General features: G+C 34.5%; 1 protein-coding gene across 4 annotated transcripts in view; it reads left to right on the forward strand.

The window, feature by feature from the left end:
* Positions 1–2,271: 2,271 nt before the first annotated feature.
* Positions 2,272–12,051, forward strand: part of LOC149422955 (uncharacterized) — a 98,096-nt gene continuing 88,316 nt past the window's right edge. For all 4 annotated transcript variants that reach the window (XM_089632390.1, XM_089632391.1, XM_089632393.1 and 1 more), the window contains exons 1-5: positions 2,272–2,433; positions 2,665–2,752; positions 2,861–3,086; positions 3,325–3,462; positions 4,061–4,330. In XM_089632390.1, coding sequence (XP_089488516.1) covers positions 2,665–2,752; positions 2,861–3,086; positions 3,325–3,462; positions 4,061–4,330 — 722 coding nt within the window. In that variant the 5' untranslated portion in view covers positions 2,272–2,433. The remainder of the gene's footprint in view (positions 2,434–2,664; positions 2,753–2,860; positions 3,087–3,324; positions 3,463–4,060; positions 4,331–12,051) is intronic.

Genomic DNA, 12,051 nt, shown 5'->3' on the forward strand with positions numbered 1-12,051 from the left:
AACCCATAATTATATACATCATTTTAAAGTTAGAAATATTGTCTACAAGTTTTGGAAATTTTTTTTTCGTTAACAGGCTCAGAAAAAAGTTATGTGCAAATTTATTCTGAAATACTATTTTAAAAAATGATATTTTTCTTTTATTAATAAATTGTAGAGATTGTATAGCTTTTCTTGCAAAAATTAAACTATACAATTTTTTAGTATAACTAATTAGAAACTAAACAAAAAATAAATAATCTTATTTTATAAAACCGCTAACGAGATATTAACGTATTCCGAAAGGCTTTGAAAAGTATATTCAAGAGGGGGTGGGGAAGGAAGCACAAGGGGGAAAGTCGGGGACTTTTGTAAAAAATCATGTCTAAAGGTCTTCTAACATCTGTGAAAAATTCAGTTTCCGGGGAATAAGTTCCGTCACAAAACCTTCATTGACTGGGCTAATGGTTGGATAATCAAGAAATACCCAGAATCCCCACATTTTCTTGAAAAATTAGAAATTCCCCGCAATTTGGAGAATTCTCCACGAATTGGCAACTCTGATGTGGATATTGTGGACCATAGATACGTTACTTACGTAGACTGGTATCTATCAGCAGATTCAGTCGTACCAACCGGACGGTGTGTTTTAATGTGATTGTGTTTAATCGTTTTTAAATGACAATTTATTAATTCTACGTGTAATAATTTATTAAAAAAACTTATATATTCAGAATCAGCGTTTATCGATTTTTATGAATATATTTTTTAAGCCATAATATTTTTCACCGTAGTTCCTCATTTGTCCATTAAGAGGAGACAATACCCTAAAATAAAGCCAGAATCTTAGTTACGTTAAGTTAAGTGAAGCAGCCATGTACACAAATGTTACGCGCGGCTCCTGTGTATTGGACAGACCATGCGGGTGAATTGTTTCTATCAAATCTCTAAAATAAACTGAGAATCTTAATAACATAAGTGATGAAGTCGTGTAAAAAATATTCGGCGCACGGCCTGAAGTAATGCGTGGGCCTAAAGTTAACATTGCCTTAGCAGGCCTAGAAAATCGATCTTTATAATTCACCGTCTATTTATTTATTTATTTATACGGGGTTTTACAGATGATCACACTTACGTGAGAACAATCCACTTATAAAAACTCAGTTATTGTACAATTACAAAAATCTACAATTAAATAAAGATACAATAAATTAAATACAGATACATACAATTAAATACAGATACATGCAATTAGAAAACAAAAACATCAAAAAATAAAAATAAAATACACAATCATATACAAGCTCGCTCAAGTAACACATTACATTATACATTATTACAAGTAGTAAGAGGCATAAGAAATACGAGAGGTATGCATAGAGAGAAAATTAACACAATGAATTAGCTGATATTGTTTAAAAGCGCCAGAACTTTTTTTCTGAATCCGTACAAATTATCGACGAAAATATCTATTTCAGCACACTCTATCTTGTTATATAGTCGACACATCTGGGTCAGAGGGCTAAAGTAGGCGATATTATTTATAAATGTATTCAGGTGAAAAATATTATGGCGCCTTAAACAATGCGAATTGGGGACATTTATTTTAATATTGCTAAGACATAATGTAGTATCAAGTTGACCGTGAATAATTTTATGTAAACATATGAGATCAGTCAATTGCCTTCTAGTTTTAAGTGTATCAATCTTGAAGTAATCACGACGTACGTCATATGATCTTAGATGGTCATGTAATCCACATTTGAAGGATAACATTCTTAGCATTTTTTTTAATGGATTCTACAATATTTTCATATTTGCAGTAATGTGGATTCCAAATAGAGCTTCCATATTCAAGTTTACTTCTAATTAAGGCAGTGTAAAGAGTTAGAATTGATTGAGGATCTTGGAAAGGTTTACATATTCTATGAATAAATCCCATCATTTTTAATGATTTGCACTTAAAGATCTCTTATTGAAGATACTTTTTTGAGAATAATATTATTAATAACATAGGAAAAAAAAAATAAAAAAATAAAATAGAAAAATAAAATCTGGTGCTTATCAATAATTTTATAGTTGATAAACGTTTAATAAAAATTTCAAACCGTTCTACATAAACTTTTTTAATGGAAAGGTCCGGTTTTAATTCATCTTGAATACATATTATTATGACGTGTGTGCGTAGTTTAGTTTTTATTTACGGTTATACCCGATCTCCCCCAAAATGCGTAAAAGTTCCTACCTGTACGATTATTAAATATTTTTTCCCACTGGTATTGTTTCGTTTGGAGCATCATCGGATAGTGTTGGCTGCCGATTTTTTTAGTTTTTTTGATGTGATATTTTCTGTTTTGGATTTGCCGTTATAATGGAATATTCTTATTATTGTTTTAAATCTCTTTATTTTGATTTTTATAAATAATATATACCTCGGTAAAAATAATTGATGGGGTGAGTACAGCGAATTTTAAAACAAGTTAGGTTGTCGCAACTTGACATTCATAATGGCGGTCAGTCATTAATTTTACTTCTTTCGCTCCGAAACAGAGTTGTATCAGTGTATTTTTGACGGAAGGTGTGCAGTGTTTGGCTATTTAATTATATAAAAGTGTTTAAAGTGGCAAAAAATTAAGTAAAGTTTGTGTTTGATATGTTTGACCAAGGTGGGGTTCAAAATTTCAGATGGATTTAGGTGATGAAGCCCTTTTGGACATGGACCTTTTGGCCGACGATGGGTCAGATGATGAAGGTGACGCTCCCGTGTCGTCCGGTGAGTTATTTTGCTTTTCTTATTCATACATTTTTTGCGGTGCGAAGTTTGCTCACATTGTTTACTTGAGCTTTTGTTTAGTGATTGACAAGTATTTGTTCTGTGTAGGCCCCGCGTCAACTCCTACATCGTCGACCTCTTCCCCCCCGCAAGGGGTGGAGGAGCCCCCTTCTCCCCACGGGGCCTGGGCCGGCATGTTTAGTGGGAGTGTGGGCTCTTTCTTCGGTGGATCTGGAGGAGCGTTTGGTCGGCTGGCATATTCCGCTAGACGAGGGCCTGGACGACCTAGGAAAGAAGGCATGAAGTCCACCCGCGAAGGAAAAGTTGTCAGAAAGCAAGTCCAATCAAAATATATCTACTAAATGCAATACCAATAAATGTTATGACTTTTTATTTAAGTACGATTGTGTTCGCAATCATCCTTCAATATTTTCCTTTTCATTTGACAGCTCAAAAGAGAAACATGTGTTCTTGTTGGGCAATTTTAGAAGATTTTCAAATCGTACATGGTTGTATGACCCCTTCCCAATTTGAGAGCGATTAGGTTCTTAATGCTTTTTTGTTACTCTTAGGTATCGTACTAATTTAACTACAATGCGGGGATTCAAAAAACAAAGAGGGAGTAGAGAGGATAGCCTGGAAGATTTATTTGACGATGGCGAAATGATGATGTGCGCACCAGAAGAACCACCATACTTTCCTGAGAAATGGTATGTTTGTCTACCTACTACATTTATAGAGAGTTAGGAATTATTTTGTCATAAATCCAAGTTTACACATTTGTTTTGGGTAAATGACCTTCAGTAGTCAAATGTCAATAATGTTTCGTCATCAAAGGCAAAATAAGTGAAGAATGGAATCCTTCATGTAATATTGTGACTTGAAAGTTCACTGTGACAAGACCGGGAAATGTTAGTGATATATTACACATTTTAATACTTTATTTATACTATCAATAATACTGAAGTGACAGAATCAAGTTCCTAAGCTATCTAAGAGTATTTCACAAAATGTCTGCAAGGAAAAAATAATCTATATTACAGCTTGATTTACTTATCTATGCTTATGGTCAAAAGAGGAATTAACGAGCAAACTATTATTAAAAAAAACAAAAATTTATCCCATTTTTGCAGTGGTGACCCCCTCGACTGCATTGTTAAATGCTGTATGCTTATTTTAGATATTTGAAAGGAAAACCTAGCTATGATATATTTAGTAAAAGAAATTAGGTTTATATTATGCATCAAATTATACTGCCTTATGTTTATGTAACATGTATTTTGAAATAATTTTTTAAATATTGTTCAGGCCTGGAAAACTATGCGCCCTGTGCAATTTGGGGGAGCGCAGTCAGTTGGGGCAAGGGGAAATGAAGCGTGTGGGCTGTGGGATTGTCCCGGCGCCCCCCGAGTCCCCCTCGCCCCTGGGACAGGCACCCCCGCCACTTGTCCTGGCCACCACCCCAGGGTCGGCCCCCACCACCCCTGTGGATCCCATGCCTGGGACCAGCGGGATCCCGGGACCGCCTGCACCGCCTGTACCCAGCTCGCGCAGGCAGAAAAACATTAATAAGTGCAAGTGAGTTGTCCATTTTACTTTTTACATCTTTTATTATTACTTTTCTGCGAGAAAATCTGTTAATCGTGGACCGCGGTCCGAATTCGAAACCGCGAAGGATATTAAATGCACCATCCATAGACATCCAAATTGATAAAATGTGGGTATCATTTGGTTGAGTTGTTGGCAAACCACGTGACCATATTCCTGGCACAAGGAGGGTTCGAGAATGTTTTGAATAAACTATGACATCAGTCGTTTGTTGACCTCCAAAAATTGCACATTAAAATAACCGGACTGTGCGCAGAAAAGTAAAGTCGCTAAAGTAAGGCAGTGGTTTGCAGCACAGGCCATTTGGGACTTTGCGCAGGATCTGAATGTTTGTTTTATCCAAAATGTCTGGCATAGCGATGCTAAAAATGAGTGAGGTGGGTAAATTATAACAAATTTGTAAGTGTCTAACTAATTGGTGTAACAAAATATTCAAAAAAGCTTCCTATACTATGGGAATTAAAGTTTATGACAAAACCCCACTCTCATTCAAAACTCGAAACAAAATTATAACATTTAAATCTTAAATAATAGCTGGAAACAAAACATAGAGAGATCAGAAATAGATAATATACTGACACCAAAATACAGACTGAAACCGAAACCACACAACTGAACAAAAAACACCATGTATTTATAATTTTCAGAAAAAACACTGTTTAATGTATTTATAATGACTATCTATCCGTACTACTACATTTTAATAATAGTAAATGAAATCCTCAGCACGGGAGATCCCATTGGGGTCATCATTATCTCTAATTGTTAGAAAAATGGAAGATAATAAACACCTGAACCCAGGACAAGGCTTCAAGTCCTAGATGTGACCGTAATTTTTCTGTTTCTAATTTTCATTTGAGAATCGCTTATAATAATTAAATATTACAATTTGAGGTTTTACTAATTACCCAGGAAAGGGTTCAAGTCCTATATGCGACTGTAACTTTTTCTGATTTTTCTGTTTCTAATTATCGAAGAATCGCTAATATTGTCTTCAATAATTAAATATTACTATTTGAGGTTTTACTTATTAAGTTATTCCAAAAATAAACACATTATTATTATTATTAACTTTTGGAAACAATTCCGAACTTTTGTTTACCCGATTTGGGATTGTTGGTAAAGTTTTTTACCCAGCCAGCAATTTGCGGCCCACTGTAAAAAGCACTAGTAATTAATAAGCAGATTTTATTTTCAAGGACTAAATATTGATTATTACAATGTGAATAAGTTGCCTGCTTATTGTCAGATTAATTTGTTAACAAATCACGGAAAGGGAGACGGTCACGGCCCTCCTCCCCACTCCACGCAACTTGTTTTTTTCCCCTTTCCTTGATTGGCTGGTCTATTAATTAGAATGTCTGTAGGACCACCAAAATATCTAACTTTAACTGTTTAAGTGAAATATTATTTGGCAGTCAAGTTTAATTTCTCAGTCAAGTTTAATTTGGCAGTCAAGTTTAATTTGGCAGTCAAGTTTAATTTGGCAGTCCAGTTATTTGGCAGTCTAGTTATAAGCCGCATTCCTTTTTGAGAAAACTGAAATTACCTGTGGTGCATTTTGGGTTTTTATTTGTTTTTCCCTAGAATATCGACTATATTCTAGGGAATATATAGTAGGGTGGATCGATTTTTTGTTTTTGTGTTTTTCTTAGCAGCGGGTTGTGGAATGGATGCTCTATGGGGATACTTTTAAAAGTCATTATGATAGCATTAAGATATTTCGAGTGCAAGTACTGCCCCAAGTCAATTCAAATTTAAAAAAAAACAGCGTGAAAATAGAAAAAGAAGGGTTTAGTCTTTGCTCAATAAAAGTAGTTAAAATATAAAAATAAATAAAATTTCATTTACTTATAACATTATCTACTAATCAAGAAACAATAATAGTATCATTGCTACACAAAAAAATCACAAACAATTGTCACATAAATATTTGTGACAAGAGAAGTTCTTGCTTAATTGCTTAATTGGGTTTATTTTGTCTATGGGTATTTTTTCGAACTTTGGCAATATTTTGAAGGAAGGAAGTAGAGTTTTGTTCATGGTCACTTCCTCCCCGGGCAGCCAAGGCTGTTGACCGGTGGAGCCAGTCACTCTCCTTCAAAGGGGCTTCAATCTGAGTTAATCATGTGAATAGGAGTTATTATTTCTTTTAAAAAAGGCGCGGGGTGTTTATCCTTTCACGAATAGTTCGTGTTGATTATTATTTCTAGTGGGGATTATGGAATCCCGCTTTTCATCCAGTGTTGGCCGTTGGTCATATTTGTATACTCGTGTTTCGGAACTGAAACCGTAAATGGATCGGTCCTAGCTATGGCTAGTAGTTGATGGCTGAGTTTTCCCGCGTCGCGAAGGAACGGATTGCTGTTCCCGAAGTCTGTAAGACAAGCCTGGTCGGCTACCACGTGCTGCAGGCCTGATGCCCCTGCAGGCGTCCATTGAGGGAGTTGCTGTCCCGCTGCCACTAAGAAAACGGATTGCTGTCTTGGCTCCGTTGAAGAGTCTGGTCGACTACCACGTGCTGCAGGCCTGATGCCCCTGCAGGCGTCCATTGAAGGAGATGCGTCCTCCTGCTTCCACTAAGAGAAGGATGTCCTGGCCTCCGTCCCGGGTCCGTTCCCCGCTGCCGAGAGCAAGTTTTCGTTCGCCATTCGTCGTCGTTCTTTCGTTTCACGTTAAGTTAGTTTAGTTTAATTCAAGAGTCCATCGGGTATGTGCCTATATTTATTTCTATGATTACATGTTTATCATCTGTACTCCTTTGTAGTTGCTTTTGATGTTTCAATATATTTTCCATTAAGAACTCACTCTTTTATTTATGATCACTTAACTTACTTGACAGGAAATTATTCCCACAATCTTGAGATGAGATCTCAGCTCTACCGTTTCCTTTTAAACATTGGAATGTACCTACCTAAAATTGCATACGTTACATTTGGCGCTCAACGTTTAAAATATTTCGTTTTCGGTGCAGTATCCTTTTTTCTGTCATGTCAAGTTGGGTTTTCATTAATACTAGTTGATAATATTAGAGTTGAATCAATGTGTGTGCACTTAGCATTTCCATACTTACATTCACATCATAATGTCTACTATTGACCTTTAATATTAATGTTATGTTCATGTATCCTCATACATAACCTATAATAATTATGTTGTTTGCATTTTGAAATGTCATTGTATTGCAAAGAACTTTTCATTGTTTGATCATAGACAACTTATTACTGATGAAGTTAGAAGTTTTCGAGTGTTTGAGTAAATTAATTATTATTTTTTCTTAAAATATAATATCGATTGTCTATGATTCTCTTGTTGATCTATGAACAAGATTAGTTGTCAAAATTTTGAAGGTTAAAACTTGTTTCGTACCTGTCATACTGATTAATAATAACTTGATTAAACATCTTTGTTTATACGCAATACGAATTGAATAATGATTAGTAAAACCTTTCATTATTATTTGCTACAAAATATAGTTCGGTATATTCTGTGTTATCATAATATGTGGTTTTGTTTACGTTCCTGGGTAAATACAAATTCCAACGTAAACACAATTTAAATATCCTTTTGATACTTTCGAAATACTTTGTTACAAGTTATTCGTAAGTAAATCATAATTATTGATAGTAATATCAATGTAGTGTCAAACATAATACTATGTACTACGTACAATACTTACTTTTTAAATATATTTGCACAGTAATATTCAAGTTTTTATGAATCCAGTACACATTTAAATTACGACTTTGTCAAAAATAAATTACCTACCTTATTACTATCACAATTACTATCAAAACAAATAACTTGTTTACATTCTAAAAATACTATCTGTCAAAATGTGTACATTGACATTTGTCATCTATCATGATGAAACATAAACATGCAAATAATGTTCAATATTGTTATTTTATAATGAAATACCTTTTTCAAAGAATCTTTTATATGATATTACCATTTCATATACAAAAACTGTAACGAGACTTTTCATGGTTATTTTTCAATGACAGCGCACTTCTGTCATTATTGAATATGTTGTTCTGGTGTCATCTGACATTAGGCACTAGTAAATACTACATTGTTTACAAACATGGATAACTGTCAATGTCTGCACAAGACTTCGTTATTTTTTTTTTGCGGTTTATTTAATCGAAAATAACGACGTGTAATTTTTTAATAAAGAGCATCATCATCATCTACATCAATTATCATAACAATTTGGTTAATTGTTTTCTTTATCAATTATTATAACAATTTGGATAATTGTTTTTTTTTTGATTAAATTACAATAAAGTAAATGTCCTTGATTCGTAATTGTACTTGGCGTTCTAGTATATAATCGTACTTGTATACCGTCGCCTGGTGAGCACTGATTTATTTGGAGAATACGTTGACGGTACTGTTGTGTCTCGTGTTATTGTATACAATTTATACTTGTCGAGTTGACTTGTACAGGGGGTTTGGTAATTGATGTGTTATAAATAAATTATTATTTATATTTCATTATTACATGAGTGATAATATTCTTATTGAAGAATAATTATTAAAATTCTAATTATCATTTTCCCCAGTTAAATTAAGTTATTGTTAAGTATAATTCAAAAAACTAGCCAACGATCTTTTGCGTTCTGTGCACAAGGATGACAATAGGTCGTCAGCGGTTACTAGTAATAAATATAAGTTTACAACACACAACATGGACGCATGTGTGTCGCTATCTCATTGTGGACAAGTTATTAGACCACTTGTTAATATTAAAATTAAGAATTTGTTTTTTCTTCAGGTAGATTAGTTTTGTTTTTTTTAAGGAGGCTAATGTTTTAGTGTGTAGGCCTACCAAAGCCTTCACATTATTGCAATATATATTTATAATTCTTTTGTGGATGTTCTGTTCTCATGATTTGGAGTTTGGTACCTCCATTTCTTGTGCTCAGTACGGACACTAAAATCTAGTTTATCGACGATAAACCGTTTATTTACCCTCGGTAAACTGGAACGTGATCCTTGTGGTCACTGGCGCCCAAATTTTGTTAGATAAGTCTTTCTTTCTTCGTTACTATGTTTTTCTTGTTATTAATAACATAAACTAGATTCGGGATTTTGGTTTTGGGATTTTAGTCTCAAATATTTGATTATATTGGTTATGATACACTTAGTTACTTACGTGCACTCACATTGATTTATTTCTTGGTTCCGTCTGTATAACGGATTATGTTGTAATGTTTTTATTTTTAAGTTTAAGCCCTTCTTTCTTTAGTCCACTGGAGGCCCTTTTATCGGCCCATTGAACCTCCAGGGAACTTGAGAATGTATATCTTGGAATTTTGTGTTTCAGAGACTTGAGCTACTTTCTGATGCACAAAAGTTCTGTTAGTTCTTTTATTGTTAGTTTGTATTTCATAAACTTTAAGTATGGTATAGCTTTCCTAAAAGTTCTTTAAATAAGTCTTAGTTCATAAGAAAGTTGTTTTGTCTCTAACAAAGTAAGTACTGCTTTGGCGTGCTTAACTAGTAATTAATTCCTTTGGAATTATCACTTTGCCTCTAATACAGGAAAGTGTGTTTCTGTTTAGTTTTTAAGTCTAAATGTGATAAACATTAGAGTCTTACTGTTAATACCAGTATTAGACTATAAATTAAGTATTACTAGTGTCATTCATTAAATTTTGGATTGATCACCCCTCGAATAGTGTCAACTCACTGAAAGCCATAGTTGATCACACAATTTTGTTTTGTTTGTACAAGAAATGCTGACGTTTTGTCTACACTTGGAGTGTTTTTTTTAAGGAATGCCAGCTTGGGTATTGCCTTGGTCTCATTTTTTTTACAAACAATGTCACTCTGTTGAGTGTTTGCTGCAGATTGTTATATGGATTTTTGTATATCCTAAGGTATGAGCTTAACTTACTAGTTTCTGTTTTGCTTTTTAGTACCATTTGACTTTGGTCATGAACTGATTGATAAATAGATAGGTATTGTGTTATGTAAACCCTATTCTGTCCACCTTGATTGGCAGGTATTTATTGTTTTATAAATCCTGACCTGATTTGACTTTCGCAAAAAGAATAATTTGAATATTATTCTTGTTTGACGACTCTGTTACTTATTGGTATTTCTTCGGAATTGTAAATCCTGGTTCAATAACGAACGATAAAAAATGATGGATAAATAATCCAATACAAACCCATACTCTGGTCACGTCTAATAGACAGTTTGTAAACTGATTCTATACTACTAATAACACAGAACAGTATTTTCTTGTGTACTAATTTTGCCTACTTTGAACTCCATTGTTCTGAATTGTAAAAAAAAAAAATGTATATCTATAAAGATATTTTCATTATCTATGATTGTTTAATTTTAAGTATTGTTTAATTTTAAGTTTTGTCATAAGACTGTTAAACCGGATGGACTTAGTTAGATAGGTTTCTCATTTTGCTATTTAATTATAGCGTAAATTCAGTGTAAGTGAGGGCTGTTTAACCACCCTAAAGTGAAGCCAAATTGGCCTTGATTTCCTGTGCAAGGAAAAGTGATCTTGTTTTTTTTCTTTATTATTAAGAAATTTATTTTTAAGAAATTTAGTTTTTAAGAAACTTAATTCTAAGTTGTTATTATAACTACTAATTATTGTTTATGTTTTCATTTTTCTAGACACCTGTTGGACTCATAGTTTAGTTTGTTAGTGGTCTTAGTTGTTCATGTTTGAGGGCAAACATTTTGTGGGAAGGGGGGAATTGTCACATAAATATTTGTGACAAGAGAAGTTCTTGCTTAATTGCTTAATTGGGTTTATTTTGTCTATGGGTATTTTTTCGAACTTTGGCAATATTTTGAAGGAAGGAAGTAGAGTTTTGTTCATGGTCACTTCCTCCCCGGGCAGCCAAGGCTGTTGACCGGTGGAGCCAGTCACTCTCCTTCAAAGGGGCTTCAATCTGAGTTAATCATGTGAATAGGAGTTATTATTTCTTTTAAAAAAGGCGCGGGGTGTTTATCCTTTCACGAATAGTTCGTGTTGATTATTATTTCTAGTGGGGATTATGGAATCCCGCTTTTCATCCAGTGTTGGCCGTTGGTCATATTTGTATACTCGTGTTTCGGAACTGAAACCGTAAATGGATCGGTCCTAGCTATGGCTAGTAGTTGATGGCTGAGTTTTCCCGCGTCGCGAAGGAACGGATTGCTGTTCCCGAAGTCTGTAAGACAAGCCTGGTCGGCTACCACGTGCTGCAGGCCTGATGCCCCTGCAGGCGTCCATTGAGGGAGTTGCTGTCCCGCTGCCACTAAGAAAACGGATTGCTGTCTTGGCTCCGTTGAAGAGTCTGGTCGACTACCACGTGCTGCAGGCCTGATGCCCCTGCAGGCGTCCATTGAAGGAGATGCGTCCTCCTGCTTCCACTAAGAGAAGGATGTCCTGGCCTCCGTCCCGGGTCCGTTCCCCGCTGCCGAGAGCAAGTTTTCGTTCGCCATTCGTCGTCGTTCTTTCGTTTCACGTTAAGTTAGTTTAGTTTAATTCAAGAGTCCATCGGGTATGTGCCTATATTTATTTCTATGATTACATGTTTATCATCTGTACTCCTTTGTAGTTGCTTTTGATGTTTCAATATATTTTCCATTAAGAACTCACTCTTTTATTTATGATCACTTAACTTACTTGACAGGAAATTATTCCCACAATCTTGAGATGAGATCTC

Source organism: Hesperophylax consimilis, chromosome 6 (genome assembly GCF_061612785.1).
Source record: "Hesperophylax consimilis isolate HC1 chromosome 6, BYU_Hcon_1.0, whole genome shotgun sequence".
Lineage (NCBI taxonomy): Eukaryota > Metazoa > Arthropoda > Insecta > Trichoptera > Limnephilidae > Hesperophylax > Hesperophylax consimilis.